Source organism: Mus musculus, chromosome 2, assembly GCF_000001635.26.
Source record: "Mus musculus strain C57BL/6J chromosome 2, GRCm38.p6 C57BL/6J".
NCBI classification, from domain to species: Eukaryota; Metazoa; Chordata; class Mammalia; order Rodentia; family Muridae; genus Mus; species Mus musculus.
Window position 1 is genome coordinate 4,017,110 of NC_000068.7, and position 24,744 is coordinate 4,041,853.

General features: G+C 43.0%; 1 protein-coding gene and 1 long non-coding RNA gene across 3 annotated transcripts in view; one reads left to right on the forward strand and one right to left on the reverse strand.

Annotated features, from left to right (window-relative positions):
- Positions 1-540: 540 nt before the first annotated feature.
- The window catches only part of Frmd4a (FERM domain containing 4A), a 596,394-nt gene continuing 572,190 nt past the window's right edge, over positions 541-24,744 (forward strand). The window contains exons 1-2 of one of the 2 annotated variants that reach the window (XM_006497439.4): positions 541-910; positions 1,342-1,473. In XM_006497439.4, coding sequence (XP_006497502.1) covers positions 1,429-1,473 — 45 coding nt within the window. In that variant the 5' untranslated portion in view covers positions 541-910; positions 1,342-1,428. The remainder of the gene's footprint in view (positions 911-1,341; positions 1,474-24,744) is intronic. The other variant, NM_001347086.1, reaches the window with a different exon arrangement.
- On the reverse strand, positions 6,216-14,825 carry Gm52545. Its single transcript, XR_003953991.1, has 3 exons — positions 14,747-14,825; positions 7,180-7,291; positions 6,216-6,498 (listed from the first exon to the last, which is right to left on the reverse strand). It is a non-coding gene; the product is annotated as a predicted gene, 52545 (long non-coding RNA).

The following is a 24,744-nucleotide window of genomic DNA, read 5'->3' on the forward strand; positions in this document are numbered from 1 at the left end:
GGACAACAACAACACTTATTCATAGGAACATGTAAAAACTATCTATTTCTTCCTTTTCCAGGTTCCTCATGTACAATATCAGTCCCTTGTCTCTGCATTTCACACCACCCAGTTAATTTCCAGGCATTTGGGGGTCTTTACAGTAGGTGAGTGAAAGCAGAGATCAGAAAAAGACATTAAACACCACTGCAAGAAGTGCCAGCAATGGACACTTGTAATTGAATGAGAGTCTATAAGAGTCTATGAATATCGCTGTGCTCCCATAAAGATGCCTTGATTTGTCTAATTTGGAGAAAGACTTAAGCGACACTGAATATATAGTATATATGGTATAAAACAAAACCGGTGGGCAGCCTCCTGCTTTTTGTTTTCCATTGACATCTTCAAGGGAAAGTATCCCAGCGATAGGATTTTCAATTTGCCTTTTTGTCTTAAGCAATGTCCTTTCTTTCAAATTTGCTCCTCTGCCCTCCCTCTTCTGCACTAGGGAGGATCCTTCAAAATTCCTAACAGGCAGCCCTGTGGAGAGATGGGAGGGAAGGGAAGGGAGGGAGGAAGGGAGGGAGGGAGGAAGGGAGAGAGAGAGAGGTAGAGGGTGTCTGGCAGTGTACATGTGGTACAGGCAGAGGGATCAGAACGCTCACAGAACAGGCAGTGTAATTCCATGTTCTTCCTAAGTATCAGCCCTGCGGGGAGCTCTGCCGGCAGTCTACTTGGAGAGGAAAAGTAGATTTGGGGGAAGATGGAAGGAGTCAATTCCTAAGTGAGTTGGTCCTCACTCATCCTTGAGGGCATCTCCTGATCTCCAGTGACTGCTCAGACTCGGCCCTCTCCCTCCCAGATACTTGCTTTAGCAGAAGAGACACACCTTTCTGCAGCAGGGAAAAGCAACTGACCAGATTGCAAGCCGGTAGGTTGTGACATTCAGCATGTTTATGCAGCAGAATTTGCTGAGAGATGCAGGGGGGCGGGGTGTTGGTCGGGCTGGCTGATTTATCTGCAGTGGGGAATGTTTTATTTTAATTGTCAGTTCAAAGCAGAATTGTTGCCTAGGCTAAGGTGGCAGCTAGAATTGCTGCATTTCAGGCTCCTGGGCTGCGTTTGTGTTCCATGTGGTTTCTGCATGCAGCTTGGAGAAGCTGGGGAGAGCTCACCTTTAAATAACCTGCAGCTTGCTACGCTTCTTCTACTCCATATGTAATTTTTGCTCTTCCTAAGCACAGTTCCCACCCTATCTTCTCAACATCCCCTGCCCCTCTCCCCACCCTGTGGGAAATGTGGCCTAGCTTCACCTTGAGCCCTTGGCTCCCTAAGTCTGTCTGTCCGGCTGCTTTGCCCTAGGTGCCGGTAGATGCTGTGCTGCTGCCCTGGGCCCAGGCAGACTGATTCAGCAGAAACGTCTGTGCATGGGAGTTGCAATCAGGGACCATGGCAGTGCAGCTGGTGCCGGACTCCGCTCTCAGCCTGCTGATGGTGAGTGTGCTGGGGAGGAGGTGGGGCCCAGGAGGCCCCCACTCCAGCCTTCCCCTGCTGGCCTCAGGGACTGCTGCTAACTGCTGTGGCTGCTGTCATGGCTGCAGACACGGAAAGCACGGCTCTGCTTCATCCAGCAGGCTCCTGTGAAAGGATTTCTTGGGTCAGAGAATTAGCGTGACTAAGCACTCTCAGGGAAAAGAAGCAGTAGATTTGCCATTTTAGAAACTTGTTGCTGCTGCGTGCTATTTTGAGAGACGTGCTTACAAACAGGTGCTAAGGGTGTCTCCGAATGGATCTCAAGACGCCTCCTGTTCGCTCAGCATCCTTTGCTCTGGGGTCTTTCAGTCTAAATTCTGAGAGTCGTGCTTGTTTGTTTGATTTCTTTCCATGCCAGCTGTGGGGTTTATAAAAAGATTATTTTAATTTTTTTTGGGGGGGGGGTGCTCCAGACTGAATGAATAAGGCAACCTTCTCAGGTTCCCCTAGAGAACCCAGGGTGGTTCAGGGTGGCCCTTCGGCTGTCAGATTAGTGGAGTCTCCTCTCCCATCTCCAGATGGCAGGGAGAACTGACATTTATATGTGTGTGAACTGCTGACCTACTTTAGATCCCTACGGTTTTTACAATGTTAAGAAAGCTGTTGCTCTTAGTGCTTTGAAGCAGGCAAGGACAGCGCCAAGCCCCTTGCAACCCAACTGGCTTTTGACTTGACCCTGGGTTCAGTTTGCTTTGCTGCCTTGGCTCCCCTCCCTCCTCCTCTGCTGCCCAGTAGTTCACAGGCCCTGGCAATGCTGCCTCTGGAAGAAGGCTGCGTCAGCTTGGCGTGGGAATGTACCTAACGTTTACTCCGGAGAGTTTACGAGCAGAGTCTAAGTGCTCCTGTATGGTGTATTGATCTGTGTTTTCTGATGGAGATGGGAAAGTGCAGCTTGGTGAGGGTTGATGAGTTTATTAAGGCGACTGGGAGGAGTGGCTAGAGTGCTTGCCTCCTAAGTGGCGAGCCTCATCAAATTAAGAGGGACTTCCTCCTTGTGCTCCGTTAGCATATGTATATATGTATGTGTGTGTGTGTACACACACACACACATGCATTTGGTCCATGGAGTCACTTGAATTGCTAGAAATTGCTTGGGCCTCTCGGACTTCTGGTCTACCAGAAGGAGGAATTAGGAGTGAAAGTCATTGCTATAGCCATTACTCTTTAAATGGATTCCCTGATTACTAAGGCCACTGTGCGATATTGCTACATATTTCATTGTCTACTGTGGGTCAAACGAGTCCGTGGTCAAATTTCTGAGTATCTGTTATGGTTGCTAACACTGTACGCCAATGTCTGTGAGGAGATACTTCGAAGAATGCTGGAATCATGAACATATGCAAAAAATATAATCACATATCCTTCTATGTGTGAATATACATACATGTTGTCTAATATTGCTAGGTAAATATAAATTCTGCAGTATGTTCATAGAGAGTAAAAAGTTTGTTAGGCCTGCCTCTCTGCCTCTGTACTGATGCTTAAATGTATGTCTGTTTTTACTACATGACCCTGAGGATGAACACTTGGTATTCAAGCAAAACAAAGCTTTGCATCCTAACTCATTGGGCTATCAATGCCATGTGCCACCGTGTGGACTCCTAATAATATTAATATTAACATCGTTTTGGCTATCATTTCAGTTTGGAGTTTATCCTCTACTTTGCCTAGCACTCGCTTCCTGCCTGGATGAAAAGATTGTGATCTTTTCTCTCTGGGAAGCCAGGAAAATAGCCCTTGACACAGCTGTGGACCAGTAGGTTAGAGCCTCCCAGGAGCACTGCACATAACCAGAGTCACTTCTAGTTCACATTTGGTTCAAGGAAGAGTTCTCCTAAGAACTTTGCTATGTTCTGCTTTTTAAAGGGTAAATTCCAAAGTAATTGCTTCCTAGACATGTTTTTCAATAATTTATAAACAAGTGTGAGAGAAAAGAAATGGGAAGAAGAAGCCATTCAGTGGAACTGACTTAGCTGTGAGTTCAGGAAAGAAACTATATGAATTATTATGTATCCTCTCATTAATTAGCCAATAAGCTCTTAGTATTTATCAAGCACTTGCTCGCTGGAGAGAGTAGCATGGTATAATAGCAAAAGCCATAGCTCATGACAGCATGGTTTCAGGGACGGTCAATACCCTGTGGCCTGAGTGTAGCTGTGGTTTGCTGTGTGCAGTCCTTGGGCTGCAGGAGTACAATCAGCTGGAATCTTTGTTTGGTTCTGGAAAGCTAAAGATCTCTGCATTCTGTCTCCAGCTTCGCCACTTACTGGTAATATTGAGCATGTCGCTTCTCCTCTCCTGGTTATGTAGTCTGCTGACGGGGAGGGTCTAATGCACCTTTCTTTCTGTTGGGCAAAAATTAAGCTCTGTAAATATGCTATCTAGGATAAAGTTCCTGAATAGCCAGCTTGAGTACTTTATTCAATGTTGTCACCTCCCCCCTCCCCCCCGCCACCCCCTGAAACCCAGCACGGGAACAGCATTGCTTTTTTAAAAGGTGGCATTTGGTTTCACCCAGGTGGCTTTTCTGCCAGAGAAAGTATGTTTCCGATCATTAGCTGGTTGTTTACACTCTCCTGTCAACCCCAAAGAAGCCTGCTTTGTTCCCCTGAACAAAACCCACTGACCCCAGGACAGTACCTAACATACCTTTGCCAGTTAGATGTGGGTCTTTCAGGAGGAGTCCAGCATTGTGTACTAGCCCTATGGGAGAACTACACTGATTCTTTCCATAGAGGGTAGGAAGGGTCAGATGCTTGTGAAAGTTGGAGCAACTCAAAGAATCGATGAAGGGTGAGTGGAAGAGCAGATTATCCCTGGTGAGAAGACAGCCTCACACGCATCAGAGACTCACCTACCCATCGATGTAGAGATTCTAGGAATCCAAAGAAGACACTGCCTTGTTCCCGATGCTACTCCATACAGCTAACTGTAGAACAGGTTATTTGTTGAGACCATGTGAGTTCAGAAAAACTGAAATGACTGAAGCATGCTGCCATCCAGAGGTTTGTTATTGATTGCTTGATTGATTAATATATATATTGGTATAAGGTATTTCTATGTAACCCAGTCTTTCTTGAAACACTTGATCCTCTTGCCTCTTTCTACTTCCTGAGTGTCAGGCTTATAAGCATGTGACACCATCCCTGCCTTGGTGATCACTCATTTTGTGCATCCAGAATATACATATATGACTAAGAGGCTGCCAAGGTTGTCATATGCCATTTTGTGCTTTAGATGACAAAGGCTCATGCCTTTGAGATTGGAAGATTAAAGCATTTTTAAAAAACTGTTTTTGTTACATTTACACATGTGTGTCTGTCTGTCTATCAATATGCATGGGGAAATCTGAGGACAGATTTTAAGAGTCAGTTCTGTCTTTCTACCACATGGGCCCTGGGGAACCAACTCAGGTTCCTGAGCCTTGGTGGCAAGTTCATTTATACTGTGCACCATAGTGACAGTCCTACACTAGTTTTTAGACTAAGTTAAGCTGTGAAGCAATAAATAATGGGAACTGTGCTTTTCTATAAACAGAATGTCTTTCCATATGTTATCCAATCTCTTCCAAGACTTTTTTTTGAGACAAAAACACCTGGTAATCAAACATCGAGGACCTGTCAATGAACACACACCTGAAATTGATGGTCCAGAGTCCCAAAACCAAGGCTTACTGCTACAGTATTAAATCAAAGAATTTGACACACAGGATCTTCTAACACATTAGATGAGTATATATTTGGCCTAGATTCAAACATTCTTTTCGTCCAGTGTTTCCAGTCAGAAAGTCTTATCCTCTTATTTAATATTTATTATTTTTCTGCATTAATATGCAAGGTTGAAAAGAAGGTACAAGTTGCTGATGAAAGATACTTGGGTTAACACTAACAGGAAGGACAATATTTTATCTACAAGAGACTCCTCATGTGGTCAATGTTCTAGTCCTTGAACTGTTGTTGTTGTTGTTTGGTTTTTTGTTTGTTTGATTGTGTTAAGAAAGAATTTGCCAAGGTCATGTTTAACAGTGGAGAGATTTAATGGGTAAAAACTCAAATTCATAGGTAAGAGAAATTTATAAGCGAATCTTTGTAATGAAGGTAATAATTGAATGAAATGAGTTACTTTCAGATGTCTGACCTTTTTTTGGAATGCACAAGCTTCCTCAAATTCTTTTTCCCTAAGCCATTTTTTCTCATTTAGACATCTTCCTCTTAACTATTATTTGCTGACTATAAGGAATATGGAGGCTGATCACTGGCTTTAACAAACTTACAACTGAGTTGAACAGACAGGGTAGCTTCCTGGAAATGAGAAGACAGCCTCTCTAAATGAGACGTGTATGTAAGACGACTTGATAGAATCACATAAATAAATGAGGCTTAACAGAGCACATCACCAAATGAGCCCAGGACAGAAGGCCTGGATTCAAAGGCTCTGAGGCACAACTAGAGTGGGGCTTACTGAAGCTTAGGTAAAAAATGTTACAAATAGGGGGCCAAGAGGGGGAATTTAAAGTCAAGAGAGTGAGTGAATTTTAATGGAGTCTGGATGTGTTTGGCACATGAAGATCTGACAGCTACGGATGGATTTCTTTGGGGGCACAAATGGCTAAAAGGTCAGGAGGGCAGGTGGAGGTGTTCTTGGAAGAGTTAAAGTCTTAGTTCCATCACCATGGTATTAGCTCCTCCCTCTCTCTGACTGTGACAGACTTATTCAGGGTTTATAATGAACTTTCCTCACATCCCAAATGACCAAAAGTAAATAGAATTCAAGTTCTTTCCCAAGAAATCTTGCTTCTGTGCTACTATTACTAATTTTGATGTTTCCAAACTGCTTTTGTGTCTGTAGTTTTGCTAAATGTGCTCCACAGTACAAGAAAGTCAGATGTATCCCCCGTTCTATGAAGAAGCTGAGGTCCAGAGAAGGTAAATTGCCTGCCCCAGAAGGCTCGTGATGCTGCTGAGCTACCATGCTTACGTTAATGACCTGTGTCGAAAGTTAGAGAAGAAGAAGATGTTAATACAGGTGTGGATTTCTAAAAGTCCTCACATTGGGTCATCCAACCGTACTAGGTATCTGGGTATAAGGTAGAGCTTATTATTAATGTTATTTACTCTCTAGAAGAGCTGTTCCCAAACTTCTATGGGAACTGGTTATATCATTGTTACATCTAAGTCAATAGCTAATATCCTTCTTAAATTCAGTTATCTATCTTCTAAGGTTCAATTTCTTGATCCATAACTAAAAGCTTGATATTAGTGAGTTTTAGCTAGTGTTTAACGTATAAATGTATCCCTTTAAAAAGGAGAGATTTGATGTCAATGACAATAATGCTAACTCATTAATTTTTGTTAGATTTGTAAATTTTCATTTTTATCTTATCTGCCTTATTATATTTAAATAACAGAAACTTGCTCAAACCACAGCATTTTTAAAAACATGAAAAAAAGTAAATAATTGAAGTGTTTAGCTTGGAATCCCTTCCCCCAGAAGCAGCCCTATGGTGACCAGTCCTGAGGATCAATAAGGACAGATAAGTAAGCAAGCTTTTCCTCAGCTGCTTACATAGTCTCTCTGACCCTCTGGATAATGAGCTGTCCCTGAGCCAATAACAAGGTCTGACAACAGGGATTTCTGACTAGGCAGGATGGATTCTGGAACACATACCTTTCAGGAAGTAAGAGCTATATCAACTGGCTGGTAATGCCACCCAATCAAATGGAGTAGAGAGACCAGTTTCTGAACAGAGAAGGGCTATATCCAGAAGAAGGAGGGGAGTCTGGCAAGGCAGAAATAAAAGATGCCCATTTGTAATAGTCTTTGTACCTTATATACCACAATCAGGCTCCAATAAAATTACTAAGAGAGATAAAACATCAATCAAGCACTGGCCAAATTTCCTTCAAAATAAATATATTTAAAGAAACCGAATTATCTGATTTTTTTTTGGAAGATCAAACAAATCTCACCTTCTGTAAAAATGAAATGGCAATTACTATATATGACTTAAGATAATTCACTGAGCTACACATGCAAAGTATTTAGTACTGCTCTCAGCCCAAAGCAAATACAGGCTCAGTATTAGTAAGTGTTTGCTTTATCTTAAACTAACATAAAATGACTATCCTTCTATCTATCTGAACTTAGCTCTTTGGATTCCTGTATGAGCCAAACTCAAGTAAAAAAAAAATTAGTAATTACCTAATTCTGTCTCGGCACCCAAGTCTAGGAAGCAAATGACCACGTTTTTTGCATTTGGGAAAAAGATGTTTCCAGGGTCACGAAAACCCATTCCAGTCACACACAGATTGAAATTTACATTCCTGCCTTCAATCACCAACAAAAGTCTCTTACCCTCTGAAGAGAAATGACTAAAGTATAGGCAGCAATATGTTCTCTCTGGCAAATGTCAGACGCATGCCTTTCAGAGCTGCCACACATGATGGGGCGGCGGCTGCAAGAGCATCTCTGTTAAAAATTAATTGCATGGCTGCTTTGCAAAGCTTAATAGCAGTTTGGAGAACATATGTTGCAAATATAGGTAGCGGTTTCTCATTGAGCTCTGCGCCAGGATGTGATTTTTAATGGAACACATGGTATTTAGCCTGGTCATCATCAAAGGTTCTGAAAACCGGCTTAACAAAGACCATATATAAATGTGGTAAATACCGAGCAAGGGAAACTGCAAGTGAGGAGAACCAAATTCCGGTGTCAAGGTAACACTGGCTGGTGGCTCACACTGTATCATAATGAATGCTCTTTACAATCCTGGATATTGAAGTCTCAGTCTCACAGTCTAGACCTGGGGAAGCAATTTCCTGAGTGGTAGATCCAATTCATCTCCCCGAGCAACATCATGCATACTTGCAGTATTAGCTATCTGCACATTGGTGGTTTCCAAATCAGACCTTCAGCACCAGCCTGGCCCCCAGGCTCTAGCAACTACAAACCCAAACTTATCAAATTTATCCCCTTGCTTATCCCACAGGTGCCTCAAACTCAGTCCCTCGACTCCCTGCAAAGATTTCTGGGCTTCATCCTCATCTATATACTTTCAGTTCATGGGTGGTGATGCCATTTGGCCTGTTGACTGGGACCCATCTTTGATTCTGAGCTGTCTCTCATCCACCCACCCTAGTTAGCCTCAGGCTGAGCTCTGCCCGATTTCTCAGACTCTGTCAAAACTGGTTCTTCCCACCTGTTACCCCCTTTCTCTCTCCTTGGCAGAAGCACACATCCTACCTGGGCCATCTGTGCTGCCTCTTGCCTGCTACCTGCTTCTGATCTCTTTGTACTGTTGTCTTTCCTTAAAACTTCACCAAAAGTGTATTTAAAAGATCTAAGCTGTCATTTTTCCATTGAAAATTTCTACTGATACTTGATGGTGCCTGAGATGAGCCTCAAGCTTCTAATACTCCACATGACTGATCTAAACATCAAGCCTCTGCCAAGCCATTGTCCCTTCCCAGGGCTCCAACCTCAGTTCCTCCATTGCTTCACAATGACCACACTCTGATACACAAGTTTCAAGGTGACTGTGTCATTTTGGAGTAGGCTTATGTAAGATGCAATCATCTGATGGACTGAACATGAAACATATCAGGCTGCTCCCATGTAACATTACAGTCACTTTTCAAATAAGTAGGAAAATACCATAAAGATTATAAGCATAATGGAGCAAACTCATGACCCAGTAACAGAACTGCTGCTCCTATTGTAAAGAAGAATGCATTGTACCCAGTCATATGTGCTACACTTTAATACAGATGCCAACATAGGAAGCTCATTTATACCAGCATCGCCAAAACCTGACTGATGTATCACACCTCTGCACTGGGGTGACATCACCACAAACCTGAGTGATGTACTGTGCTGGGCTGGCTTTGTGCCACTCACAGTAGAAATGTACAATCCTGCTATAATCTTACAGGACCACTGTCCTTTGAGCAGTCAGCCCTTTGTTGACCAAAATGTTACATGGTACACAGGCGTACTTCTGTCCACCAAGAACACTGACTCAAGACTGATACTTTCAAACAGATGTTTTCCTGTGGTTTCTTTTATTGCTATGTGATTATCTAACATACACATCTGCTTTCCTTAATAGATCGTGTCTCATAAACAGAGTGCATCTTGTCTACTCACCCAACACACTTTATTGAGCAGCTATTCTCTTCCTGACACTCAAGCTTTCTTTCTGGTGCCTGGGATTAAGCCTGGGTCATGGTGCATGCTAGGAAGGCACCTTGCTAGTGATCTGTGTGTGTCTTTGGTTCCTAATATGCTTCCACACAAGGGATAAAGCAGCAAACAAGACAAACAAGGCTTCCGCAGTCACCAAGCTTATGGTTTCTTTTGGAAAAGCAAAAAAAAAAAACGAAACCAACTGGGCACAGACAGGTGAGCCATCAGGAAAGAAACGCCTTATACCTAGTTAAATGGTGATTTTCAGACAGTGTTCAGATGGCAGTTTAGACTAGGTGGTGGCAGAAACTTTCTCGTGGAGGTGGCACATAGCTGAAGAGGGAATGGCAAAAAGAAGACCATGGTAAAGTGTCTTGAACACTGTAGAGTAGGAAAGAGGCCCATACCAAAACCAAGAGTGCTAGTGGTAAAAAGGAGTCCAGCGAGGTACACTCTAGAAATCTCATCAAAACAGAGTTTGTGGAAGAGGAAAATGACACAGAACCATTTTGGAGAATGTGCATAATTAAGGAGGCAGAGGGAAGAGAAAGATTATCTCCCCAGGGGAAGACCACAGGTAGGTGTTGGGTGTTGTTATGGGGGTGGGGGTGCGGTGGCAGGAGAGATTCTGGCCTCAATGAAGCTGAGGAGTCACAGAGGAGCCACAGAGGAGAAGGAAACCGGATTTGTTGTGACTGGCTGAGGAACCACATTTCAAGTCCTCTGGGTGAGACCCGCATTCGACCTATCTGCACTTGGGAGACTCTGGGTTTCCAGAAGGAACCGCTAGACGGCTGTCTATAACAGGGATGCTCTGGGGGAACTGCTCTGTAGCGGAGTCTAGCTTGCCCTTCAGAAGGCCAGTGGTGGGACTGTGGGGAGGGTGGCATCCTAGCATTCACCACACTGGGCTGAGAATAGAGTTTGAAGAATAATAGATTGTCATTCACTTAGCTCCACTGAATGGAAGGTGCTGCTTGCAGTAGAATTTTCTGGCAGTAAGGCCTGATGGGCAGGCAACAGAGCAGGCTGCAGCAGACCAGTGATTAGATCTGGGGCAGAAGCATGTCTTGAGCGACACAGAAATCCTAAAGAGAAGGAAGAACAAAGCCATGCCCAAGATAGGGCTTTGGCCCAGCTAGGATTAAAGTGACATTGTACTGATGCACGATGAAAGGCAGCATTTGAGTGAGATAAATGTTACCTTGACTTTTCAATCAACTTTGTTCACGTGAAACATACCACCTGGCCTGGTCTAATCGGCTGTGGAGATTTTCTGCCCTGTGTTTAGTGCCATTCCATCATAAGATGGCACTTTTCTGCAGGGCACAACTGAGCTAAGAACATGTGGACGAAACAAATATTAATGTCCCAAATGAGCTATTTAACTCTCATGTGTGGGAAGACCCAGCATTTCTGCCACCACTTATACACTTGTGACTTCAGATAACCCCAACTCAGTATAAGGAGTTCCTGTGAGGTACGCTGGACTTGCCTGTGCTCGACACTGGGAACTTGACATGATGTCATCACTGGAGCCTGTAATCTTCTGGGAGTTATCCTCACTTACATGGTAGGCAAGGGGGCACATTGTCACCACAACCACAGTTGGCTTGCTGACCATAGGACTGACAAGATCCTCTTCACAAGGCCTGGGTTGCCTATAATTGTTGCTTCTAAATTCTTGAGGTACACAGTACCCCTGGGTCCCAAACTATGTCTGAGTCGACAAGGAAGAGCTGTGCAAATCTCTGTTGAGGTCCCTTCAGAAACCCACACCGTCAAGTGTGCCATTAAGGTGAGACTTAAGTGAACAGAATACTGAGATTCTGTGAATGAAGAGGGGATCAGCAGTGTTTAGAGTAAGTTTTAACCACTGCAGCATATTGTTCATTGCCTGTAACTTAATGTCGTGTTCCTTGATGGTCTTTTACTCTTTGGTTTGAAACCTATCCATGTGGCTTTACTCAGAGTCCACAGTCCATAGCTAACAGGTTGAACAATAGGCTGATCTCTGAAGAAGCCAAGACTATGATCACAGCACAGAGTCATCTATGTATAGCTCTGTGTGCACATGCGTGTTGGAAGTCAGCCTAGGTTCTGAAGCCATCCGTCTCCCTTGATTGTGAGGCAGTCTCTCTCTAGGACTTGGAGCTCACTGACTGGGATTGGTTGGACAGCAAGCACTAAGACTATTTCTGTCTCTATTTCTCCAGAACTGGATTATAAGCATATGCCCACACATCCAACTTTTTATGTGGCTGTTGGGATCAAATCAAGTCCTCATGATTAAAGTTGACTTGCTTAGCCATGCTCCCAGTCCCTGAAGAAGCCAGCTTCATTTTCCTACTACAAAGACCTTGCCCTTTGAATTTTTAGATTTTCCTCTAAACTGTACATCTGGGAATCACTTGTTTAGTGCTGCACTGTGCTGGGTTGCAGAGAACACCCAGCGTGTGTGTAAATCACTAGGAAATGTCTGATTTGCTTGCTTTGTGACCTCTAAGGTCACGGAATTTAGTTCTCATTGATTGTGGAAGCTGATAAAGCAATAGCCTTGCTTCTTTTACATGCTTGGTATTTAAGCTAATAACTTGTTTTGTGTCTTTATTGCCCATGTGTCAAGGTAAAAGAGGGACATAGTTTGGTACTAAGTCTCAAATGTGTTTTTTCCTTATGAGGGGCTTGAGTGTAATTGAGCTGTAATGAGCATGGCTAAGGTCATTTCCCAAGAATTAATGAACAGAAGGATGTGTTCTTGGCCAGAGGCTGAGTCTTTGGTCATTAACCTAGTTGGTCATTAATATTGTTTAGGAATGCTTTACACCAGGCCATTACACCCCTCGCCATATGCTACTACCACAGGGAAACGAGAACATTACCTGTGTCAATAACTATTTGTTTTCTTTCTGTTCTTCTGGCTACTGATACTTTTACAGCCCTTTTAATACTTTTTCCAAAGGCCTGAAGCACCAAGGTCATGAAGGAGAGAAAGGGAAGGGAGTGGAGGAAAGGAGAGGGGAGGGGGAAGGAGAGGAGGGGTGTGAGGGGGGGGGGAAGGAAGAGAGGAGGGAGGAAAGCCCAGGAAGAAGAGGGTAGCTCTCAGCGAGCAGAGTTGAATCTGAGTCATGATGAAGTTCATGCTCTTTTCCATGTTTGGATCTTAAATTTTCCTCAAATATGTTTTGAAAATTTCAGGCTAGTACCTGGACAGGGACATCAGTAGTCTGGGCTTTGCAGAGTAAATCTGTGATTGCTTTGGAGACTATGTGACCAAGTTCTTTCTCCCTAAGCAGCAAACCCTGGGTCTCTTCTCTTCCCTTTCTGACTTGCTCTCCTTCTTCTCGGGGCTCTTTCCCTTCCTCACATTTTCCCATTCTAAAACAATTCATGGAGGATGTCAGGCAATGTCATCTCGGTATGTGCTGAGGAATGAATATGTGTCTAAATACCACTTGACCCCTCCTGTCAAGAAATTTAGAGTTAGAAAGGCCAATAAACAAATAACTTCAATGCAGTCAGGTAAATGTTACAGCAGAGAAATCTCAATGTATTTTAGAGCAAAGGCACATAATCCAGGGCCCTGCAAAGTGGCTCCAAAGGTTCTGGTGGGGTTTTGTCTGTGGCAGAGGCTTACAATGTAGCCAAGGCTTGCCTGGAATTCACTATGGAGTTGAGATTGCCCTCAATTCACATTATCTTCCTTTCTCTACCAGTGAAATGCCAGAATCATAGTATACACTGCCACACCCAGCTTCTGGTGGGATTTGAAAGGTTTGGTGAGCTTATAGAAGCCATAGGTGATGGTGGGGCATAGATCCAGGTATAAGAAATGGCAACAGATTACTCTAGTGCAGGCGAAAGAGTCCAAAGTCCCAGCAACTGTGTCATGATCTTGTACAGACAAGAGGGAATCGGGAAGAAGAGACCAAGATTGCCCGGAGCAGACATTAAATACCTACTGGATACACAGTAAGGAGTTTGAACATTGTCTGGAATTCCATGAGCAATCATTCACAATTTTAAACATAGGATAACATGTTAAGATCTGAGCTATAGAAACGTTACTCTAGAAATTTGGTTTGAATGTAAAAATGTCTCAATATGTCTGTGTTTCTATACTTGGTCCCCAGCTTGGGAAAGACCTTGAAATGAGCCTCCCTGGTAACAGTGGATGGACTTGTAGATGTCTTATCATGGTCCTACTTCCTGTCTTCTTTCTGCTTCCTGCTTGAGGATGCAGTGTGAACAGTACTCCTTCACACTCCTGCTTTCCCAGTACGATGGATTGTATGCCTTAAAACTGTAAGCCAGGGGGAAACCTCTCCTCCCTTATGCTGCATCTTGTAAGGTGTTTGTTCACAGCAACAAGAAACATATTTAATAAAGGAGGCCACATGGAAATGGGTTAAAAGAAGCAGTGGACCCTCGGACAGGGAACTCAAGTAAAAGGCAGACAATTGAGAAGTACAATGGGCATCATGAATAGAGGAACCAATGCATTGTGGGAGGAGACACGGTGGGAAACAGAGATCTTCCCAGTGGCTCCCATTGACAAGTAAATTAAAAATGAACACTTGTTCAAGGGGCTTTAAATTAAAGTTCTTAAAATCTTCTGTGTGTGCATGTGTGTGTGCATGCATATGATTGCATGTGTGTGTGTGTGCATATGCACACACGCATGTACTTGCCATGGTGCCCATGTAAAGGGTCAAAAGACAACTTTTGGGAATCAGTTCTTCCTTGTTGAGGCAGGGTCCCTCTCCTTGTTTCTGCCACTGCACCCTATACCACAGGCCAGCTGGCCTGAGAGCTGAGAATTTTGTCACTGCCACTGTCTTCCCCATAGTGGTGCTAGGATTACAGATGTGCATTACCACATCTAGCTTTCTATGTGACTTCTAGAGATATGGGATCACCAGGCTTGCAGAGTCAACACTTTTACCCACTGGGCCATGTCTCTAGTCATAACACAAGAGAGTCTTTTGGTTCACACATTGGGTTATAAGGTGAAGCTATGGCCAGACTCTGGATCTGGCTCCATACTTACCCTCACTCCCCTTAAGTATTTAGGTTCTACTCTTGCTCGTGAGCCTTGCCTCCCTGCTGACTTTCCTCACAGATTCCACCTCTTACAGTGTCTGATCTGTAGGCTTCCTCATTCAAACCTAAGGAGGGAGAGAGTAGAAGCAATGAATTCCATTTCTTCAGTTCAAGTGATAGAGAGTCCTGCCAAGGGACTTTTTGTGATCCCATCACATGGTAGAGGCAGAAAGACAAGAGGCCAAGACTACTAAACGTACCCTTTTAGAAAGACATCAATCTCCCTCATGGCCTATACCATATCAAACAGGTCTATTAATATAGTTACAGTGACATACATTTCAATATGATTTTTTGGAAGAGACAAACTTTCTGACAAGCAGTTGTCTTCATTTTGTACTGAGAGGGGTGGAATGACCATGCTTAGCTTAGCTGTGCCAGTGTCTGCTGTTGTGGTAGAAATGGGCTCATTCCAACAATCAGATTTGAAAGCAGAAAGTGGTATCAGTGTAGACAGCCTGTGGTGTCTGTGGTTGAAAGAACAGCCCATGTAGAAGAACTACATGGAGAAAAGGAGGTTAGTGTATGGGTAATGAATTTATTAAGAACAAGGACTATGACTCCTTCACCATTTATCTTGGTTCAGCACTTAGTTGAATGCCTACATATATAGCACATGCTCAGAACATTTTTCATGTGAATGAAGATGCCTTGGAAGAGATTCTATTAGAACTCCATGGTACAGACCAGGTGATAGGGTATACAAAGAGTTTCAGCAGAAGTAAATATCCACAGACATCGTGTGTGTGTGTGTGTGTGTGTGTGTGTGTGTGTGTGTGTGTGTGTATACACATGGTACTTATGGCTATTATATCTATTGCTAATAATGATATATATAGAGAAGACAGAGGTTACTACTAGTTCCTTCCTCCACCTCTTCTCCACTTTAGATTTTGAGATGGGGATCTCTCACTAAACCTGGATCTTGCTTATTTTGGCTAGACTGACTGGCCAGCCATCCCTGGTATTTACCTGTCTCAAACCCCAATGTTAGGGCTACAGGTGTGTGCCAGCTTTGCCTAGCTTTTCATGTAGATGCTGGGGATCCAAACTCATGTCCTTGTGATTATGTGGAAAGCATTTTACCCACTGAGTTGACTCCCCAGATCTTTACTCTTATATTCTTGTCTTTCTAGTACCTTATCATATGTGCCTTTCTGTTTAAGCTAATTAGAGTAGGTTCTGTTGTCTGAAGCCAAGGATTCTAAAAACCTCCTCTGCAGCTTTCATGGAAATAAGGCAAGAAGTCAGCCATCAGTCTAGTCTCATTGCAAAGAGGAAGCATGCTAATGACTACTGTGTAGACAACCAAGACCACAATCTCTGGGTAAATGCAGGCATAGTAGGAATGCAAATAAATAGGACAGACGAGAGAGACACTTTTTATTCTTCATTCAGGACATTTGCTTCTCCCAGAGAAAGCCCAGAATACTCAAATATAGTCATTATTCTGTGAAAGTTGGTCCTGTAAAGAGTATGAAGCTTAGACTATCTTAATCTCTTACTGCTGCAGACTTCACCACAGGCATGTCCACTGTCCAGATACCAGCATAACAGAATAGTTAGAATGTGATGAGGAAATAAAGAGCAAGCCATGATTTAAAAATGAGTATTTTTAATTATGGTCATATACACAAAAAGTAATATCAGAAAGATTTTGAAACTTTATGTAGATATCCAGCATACACATGTGCAGTCTAAATCATGAAGTGTGAATATCATTACTTGAAAGTTCCTTTTTTTTTTAGGTTTATAAATGAAAACACCTTTATGGCTAAAATGTTCTTAAATATAAATAAAAACATAATAAAAATGAGCTTACCCCCCATGCCAGGTTTTAGTTTCTTGTATCCTTCCAGAGACTCCCTGGGCATATGTGATCTCTTTCCTTGTCACTCCCTACAGCTCAATCACATTCTTTACAAAGGCTGTACAGGTTTTGTTACTTGGATGACTCATAATATATTTAATAGTCCCTCACTGATGGGTACTTAGGCTAGTTTAATACATTACCATTACAAACTACTCTACGGTGATGCTCGTACACGTGCAGGCATCTTTGTGCAAGTGGCTGGCACATGGCATGGCACAAAATTCTAGGTGGGGAAGGATAGATCAAGACAATATCTCCTCACATTTTTATAAATATTATACAATTACTTCAATGGCACCCTGCCAATCATTCTCTCTCTCTCTCTCTCTCTCTCTCTCTCTCTCTCTCTCTCTCTCTCATTTCAACTTCGGAAGCTTGAGTTCAGTAAGATCCAGTTCATAGGGGCTGGTTGCAGGGAGATGGAGTGTAAGAAGTAAGGTAGTCTCTAAAGGGTATTTATAATCTTACTGTATAAACAATTACAGCATTAAATGTCTACAAAATTCAAGTGGCAAATGAGCTGAGAATATCAATTGCACATCTGCCGCATCTCAAAGGCAGATGGCCTTTTAATTTTATATCCCAAGAATTACACCCAAATTTCATTCCTCTCCCCAGAACGCTTCCTCACTCTTTTTACTTTCACACTTTTCAAATATCACGTGCATTTTAACATAAACTGCCACAAAACTATCTTGTATCTCCCACTGTAAAGACATCAAGAACTGATTGACATTTAACCCATGGACCCATAAAAAAAAAGACTATAAGGCACCATCTCTGTTGTCAGGGACCTTACAATCTAGGTTGAGAAATCAACATTTAAAACCAAGTGGTGATATGCCAGAGGAAGGGGAACAAGTGTTCTGCTGTATAATTTAACTATCCACACTTGGAAAGACAAAGAAGGGAGAGATTGTTTTTCATAAGAGCGGCTGTCAGAGATGCTTAGGAGACAGATGGGTGTTGGCTTGGGCTGGGGCACAAGAAAAAGAAAGGCAGGAAGAAAGAAAGGAGGAGCAAATGAGGTTGAGTAGTATATAGGCTGGAGGGAGAGTGGATGAGATTGTGTACCTATGGGAGGGAACAGTGGGACCATGGAACAAAAGACCCTGCTTGGGATGAGTAACAGGAGGTGACCAGGAGCCATTACAGCCTACTGATGAGGGCATCCAATGAAAGATGGTCTGTACTGTGTTCAGGATATTCCTGCAGAACCAAACTGGCTCAGATCTGGTCACATGCGCACAGCAACAGGAGTTACAATTGACATTTTAGTGTCACCCGCGTGTAATATGGTCCTTATGGTTAAAGCTTTGTGAATTTACCTAAATATATTGAGTTCCCAGAGGTTATCAAGGCTGTCTGCCCAACAAGCATTGTTTGAAGGAAGACTTGGGTCATGGTGGGAGTCATCCAACAAGGGGATGAGTGTGCAGGTTCCCAGGTCTGTGGCCACAGAGGGCTGTACTTGTAGTGATTGGTAGAGAGGAACACTGCTGGTAGAACTCAGGCTTAGAGATATGTAAGGACAAGAAAGGAAAATCTATGTATTACTCATTGTACCCAGTCTCGTACTGAGTACCAAAGGGGAGCAGAGCACTGTCCAAGACAGTATTCCATCCAGGGACCTTCAATGTGGGCTGGCTGAGAGCATAAAGAAGAAAGGACAAGGACAAGTAATGAGAAACCAATGAGAGATGGGCAGAAATGCTATGGAGATTCAAAGAGGAGCTCTTGGATGACAGGGGAACCAGGATAATTAAGTATTGGACCTCTCTCGAGGGGGTATTAGAGCCCAGGTTACAGTGTTGAGAAGAGTAGAAGGAACATGTATGAAAACCAGAGCACAATAAATTCCCTTTTGTCTTTGTGTAGTCTTTCATTTTAGTAGGAGGCTGGGTATCAGAGCTCATAGGCCCCATTTGTATACCTGTGAACACGTGTGTGTGTGTGTGTGTGTGTGTGTGTGTGTGTGTGTGTGTGTGTGTGTATGTGTGTGTATGTGTGTGTGTGTGTGTGTGTGTGTGGTGTGTGTTTGTGTGTGTGTGTATGTGTTTGTATGTGTTTGTGTTTGTGTGTGTGTGTGTGTGTGTGTGTGTGTGTGTGTGTGTGTGTGTTACATGTGGAGGCCCAAGGTTAACACCAGTTAGTATCTTCTTCAGTTGTTCTTTACTTTAAAGTCTGACACAATCTCACCCTGAACCTGGACCTTACTGATTCAAATAGGCTGACTAGCTAGCAGGCCACATGGCTCTTCCAATCTCCACTTCCACAGAGCTGTGATTGTGGCCATAGACTTGATATAGCACCATGGGTTCCAGGGGGACATGTCACAATCAGGTTCTAATGGACTCATGGCAAGTGGTTTACTGACTGAGCCATATCTGCAGCTCCAGAACACCCTCTTAGTAAACAGCCACAATGGCGTGGACACACTTCCAATCAATGCCTCCAGTTCTTTGAAGGAGGCAGTAGCTGTTAAACCTGAGACTTAAAAGCAGTGCACGAACTGCTCTGAGATGAAAGACATATACGGAGGGAGAAGCATCTTTGAATTTAAAAAAAGAATTCACTATTTCATATGAAAGCCAGGCTGTCTTTCCCCCTCAATCTGCTTCTGCATAATTTTAGTCTATTTTTCTAATTATGGTAACTGAACAAGAAAAGTCCCAACTGCTGTTCACATTCTTACAACTTCTCCTCAAGGAGAAAAAAAAATAATAACTTGGAAGTCCGTATCTGTGCCAGAGAAAATGGAACAAAGACAGGGTGTTAATTTTCTTTGTGTAAGTTGTCTTTGGCACATTTCTTTCCTTTCCTGCCCAAATAATTTTAAAAAGGAGTATCATTGAAGACCAATTAAAGGGATTTGGATGAGGTTCTGAGTTTGCGGTTGGTATCAATCAATTGTGCAATTTGGCCATCACTAGCCCTTCAAAAATGGCTACATTTAACTGTAGCTGAAGGAATAGAAATGAGATGGAGCCCTCTTTTGTCTGAACAACAGCTTCAAAGGGCTGAAAATGTGGGGGTTTCTTCATTCTTTGAATCAGAGGTTGTCCATTTGGCAAGGAGAAAATGTAGCCAATGTGCCTTGGATTCTTGGCCAGTGAATGCTGGCCCGCTACTTCCAACAACAGAATCATAATGAATCCAATAGAGAGGAAGAAAGGACAGCAGGGCAGGAGATGGGAAACTGGAGTTCGGACTCTGTGAGGGAGTACTGCGACTGAAAACACAAGCAGCCATATCCTTCGGTGTGCCTGTATCACCAGTCCTGTTGAGACCAGTCCCCTGGCATTTCTCTAGAGCTCGCTGGGGACGCCAACGGATGGTGTTAGACAACACTGTTGATGGAGGCTTCCCAATCCCCACTCCTTATTTCTGAAAGTCCCTAGTACAGCTGACTGCCTGTCTTTCAAGTTATCACCTTGCAAAAGGACTACTTCTTGGTTTTCTCTCTAGTTTTCTCTTGTGGTTAGCAAATTGGAGCGGTGTTCAGTGGGAGAGAGGGGGCTCTTCCTTCAGGTCAATGTAAAGCCTTGTTTCTGGGGTGTCTATAAGACACAACAGAGATTATGTATCTGTGCATTCTTTTTTAAGCTTATTTCTGGAGAGTGTATTCCCACCGAGGACCCTCCTCCTGATTGGCTGGTAGATCACCCTGCAAGTTTCTGTTCCATTATGATATGTTGACTTCACCCTTGAATATTATTTCTGACTTATCCTTGGGCTCAAATTAGGAGCTTTCTGATATTTATCATGTTCCTGGTGACAGTGGAATGCAAAAAATAAACAAAAAACACAATGTAGCAAAGAGAAGTATGAAAAGTCAGACACCAAGAATAAAAGAAAACACAGCCATTCAAGACCAGCTAAAGGGGATTTGAATGGGAGGCTCAGAGTCTGCAGTTTGTACAAATCAATAGTGCAATTTGACCATCAATAGACTTTGAAAGGCTCTTCCAAAATGGTTGCATTTAACTGTAGCTGAGGGTTAGAAATGAACTCCAGTGAAGAGTCCTCCTTTGTTTAAAAGCCTGAGCTTCAGATGACTGGGAAGTGGTTTTCCCCTTCAATGTTCAAACCAATGTTTGTCGATTAGCAGTGTGTACTGGTGACAGAGAAGAGTAAAAACATCTTCCCTCAAGCAACACTCTGTTTCAAGTGGTTTCCATTTTCTTGGACCCTGTGTCAGATAGGGATTAGAATCTTCTTAAAACCCAAAACAAATATCTTTATATAGTTATGAATTTCCTAAATTCTCAATCATTTTCTCAGGATCCCCCTTTCCTTCATATCCCAACCCCCTCCTCAGCACATACACATTTCTACAGGCTGAGAGTTTCAGATATATGAAATAAGCTGTAGCTTTTGGTTGGTGGTTGAATCATGTCACATTTTTCAAGAGCTGGATGAATGTAAGGTGAGAAACATGAACACTACTCCTCAGGCAGAGCCTCCCTGGGTGTTTGCTTAGTCACAAGCTCTTCTCTCCATCTTTTCTTATAGCAAGTACAGTTTCCTATAGCAGCCTGGTTTGAACTGTGGCTTAAATGCTAGACCAAACTTCTTTAGCCCTTTTCCATGTAGAAAATACACAGCACATTGTACAGAAGGCCCTTGTCTATAGTTCTTAATATTCATGGTTGCTTAAGCATTTCCTTCATTTACCATCAAAGCCATGCAGGAAGATGAAGAAGTTAACTCAGAGCACAGCAGAGGCAGGGGCGAGGCCCTACCCAGCTAGCTTATCCTCTGTGCTTAACAGTGGCAAGCAGATATCTGAGTTCTTTTGCAATGTTAAAAAAAGAACTATGTTTGCTGTCTCCTAAGAATGAAAGGGCTGGGGTCATGGGATGGTGATTGATAGGATAATCAAAAAGAAACCTGGAGCAAATGACTGGATTGATATGCAAAATAAAAGACTGGGCTTATGATCTGCAAGAGATGAGCTATCCAGAGAAATTTTTAGAATACCAAGAGAGAACTGCTTGGAGAACTGTCTCAAGCAGGAGAGAGAGAGAGAGAGAGAGAGAGAGAGAGAGAGAGAGAGAGAGAGAGAGTCTGGAAAGCTGTCTCAAGCAGAAATAGGTCACCATCAGCTTGGACCCATGATTTGACCTCAAGTCATTTGTTTAATAACTCTCTAAGCCAAGGCTGGTCCTTGACAGGCCCAAGTATTGATACACCAGTATCCCTTTGCCCCTGGGTGAGAGCAGCCATTGGAGAATTTATTCTCAGGAACATATTCTTTCTATTTGTGGTGTGCTTGTGAGGAAAGATAGCTCTTCTGGTAGACAACAGAGTTCTCAGACAGAGAAACTCTCAGTCAACAGCACAGTTGGGAAGGGACCCAGCGGTCTTTTCTCACTGTCCCAGTGAGCAGATGCATCCACTCTGAGCTTGGTCAACCATTCCTTCAGTGAACACCCAGAATGGCACATAGGTAACAGCATGAGAGAATGGGAAATGAGGTTGCACCTTATGAGATAAAAATATGCTACCTATAGATGCCAAGAATGAAACCATACATTTTACCAAATGACATCCCCTAAGGTCATAATCCTTAGCGAGATGCTAAGCAGTCAAAGCCAGATGGACACAGTGACCCTCCAGTGATGGAAATGCTCATGGAGCAAAAGTCTACAGTGAACAGCAAGGGAGTGGAGACTGTGTGGGAAAGATAAGGCTGCTGTGCCTGGATGGGGAGAATATAAAACAGCATAGCTGCAAAGGAAGAAAGCATGTCAAGTCCTAAAAACCAAAAACCAAACCAATCCACAACATCCACAAAAAGTTTAAAAATAAAATCCTTGTAATATCCAACAATTCTGCGATGGAGATTGGGAGCAGATCTTAGGAGCTTCCTGGGCATTTTTCTAACAGCATTCCAACAACAGGCAGAAGATGGAAACTGCCTAGGCTCCCATCACTGGTGCGTGTATAAACCTGTGTCACGTGCATGCAATGGAATATTTCCTATGAAAAGGATAGATCTGACATATGCCAAAATATGGACAAACCTTAAGGACATTATGCTATGTGAAATGAGCCACTCACAAAAATATAAATATTATACAATTCTACTTACATAAGGTGTATCTGATAATAAAATTAAGAGAGAGAGAAAAAGTTGAATGATGGCTATAAGGGCTAGAGGTTAATTGGGATCAGAGAAGGAAAAAGCTATTGGAATTCTGATCCCTCCACTTCTCATTTGTAAGTCTTAAATTCCCTTATCTCAGGTATAATAGATGTCCTGGTGTCTGCTGATGCAGCCCAACACAGTTGAATTCACTGGCTGCCCATTAGCACCACCTCCAATGCTAGGACCCCAAACATTTTAAAGAGGAAAGTTTTATGGATTAGATAGAAAGTGTCCTTTCCAGAAGCTTCTGTAATAAGGGCTTGGTCCCCAGCTAGTTGTACCACATTATTGACTGCTGATTTGGTGACGATGTGTAATAATCAGTTCATGGCTGGATGGGCTGTTAGCAAGTGGGGCTTGGCTGTATAAGGTGTGCCTCTGTCTCCCTATCTGTCTCTCTTCCTTTTCCTGGCTACCATGAAATAAGCAGTGGTGTTCTTCTTCCACCACAGTACTCGGCCTCAGCAGAGGTTCAGACACAATAAAACCAGCCAGTTACTTGACACCCGTAAAACCATTAGCCAAAATAAATGTTTTAACTTCAATTGTTTTTCTTGGGCATCTTTTCAGTACTGAAACCGAACACCAAGACGCTATAGATTTTCCTGCTTTATTTTTCATTTCCAGCAGGAGTTGAGGTTGATTGGCATTCCCAAAGCCAAGACACAGTAGCCAACTGCCGTTACTGAGAACTCGAGTGGACCATTTCTCCAATCACTGCTGGTGCTTGTCCGACTCAGAGACTACAACCTGAATAGCAGCATCAATCACCTTGACCAAGGGAAGCAGAGTGTGTGCTGGAGTAAGGATGTGCTCACAGCCTATTTGTGCAGCAGTTGGGTCCATGCTCTGGAGAACTGGTTTCATTCCTGATAGTGTTACACATAGGGGATGAGGGGACTCTGGAGGAACCTTTTGAAAGTGTTGCCAATACTGCTTTTGTAACTGGGTAGCCTTGTGGTTGGGCATAGGCATTGACATCTCACAAGGGGTCTTTGGAGAACTCTACAGTGACTCATCACTGTAGGGCAAACTTGGGAACCTTGGACTGGCCCTGTTTGAAGAATAGAATTCCCACTGGAGACATCTTTATTTATAGCATCTGGTTCCCCTATTTCTCCGGAATCAAAGACATTTTTCTCAATGATCTTGTCAAGTGCCCTATATTTGGATTCAAAGCTTAGGTACAGAATCTACTGCTGACCCTGTTCTGTTCCATGAAAATACTTCAAAAGAACTGCCTGATGCATTCTTATCTCTGTCTGTCTGTCTGTCTGTCTGTCAGTCTGTCTGCCTGTCTCCATATAAAGTGTCTTAACAATGGGGTTACTTGGATGCTACCCGAGTATCATCAGTCAGAATTTGCATGTTTTAGCAACTTCCATATTTAGCATCTTAACTCTTGTGTTTCTTTGCATTGTGTTTCATTGCAGTCTTGTTTCTTAGCATGATTAGAACTGCATCCGTTCCTTCCCTCACGGTCATTCACAGTATTTTACGCAGATGGCCTTTGTGAGTGTCACTCAAATGCTGATCTCTATCACTGAACTACACAGCCTCATGAGGGCAAGGTCTTAGCCGGTCTTGGCCACCACAGCAGGCTGACAATTAGCCTAGTGCTTGGCTTGGAGAATTATCATAGGACATGAATAACTATAGAGTGGGCTCTGGAATTAAAAGGAAAACAAAACCTTGTGGAAACATAGCCATGTGTGCTATACTGGGCAAGCAAATATGGGACAGAATATTTTTGTGATGCACAGAGCAGAGAGTCCAGAAAGGTCATACTCATGTTAGTCCATCGAAGTTCTAAGCTGTCTGTCTTGTGTAGTTGAGAACTGATGGGTTCCGTAAAGTAATTCACTTCCACGTGTGAGTTACCTGGGCTACCTGGCTGTTCAAGAGACCCAGCCAAGAC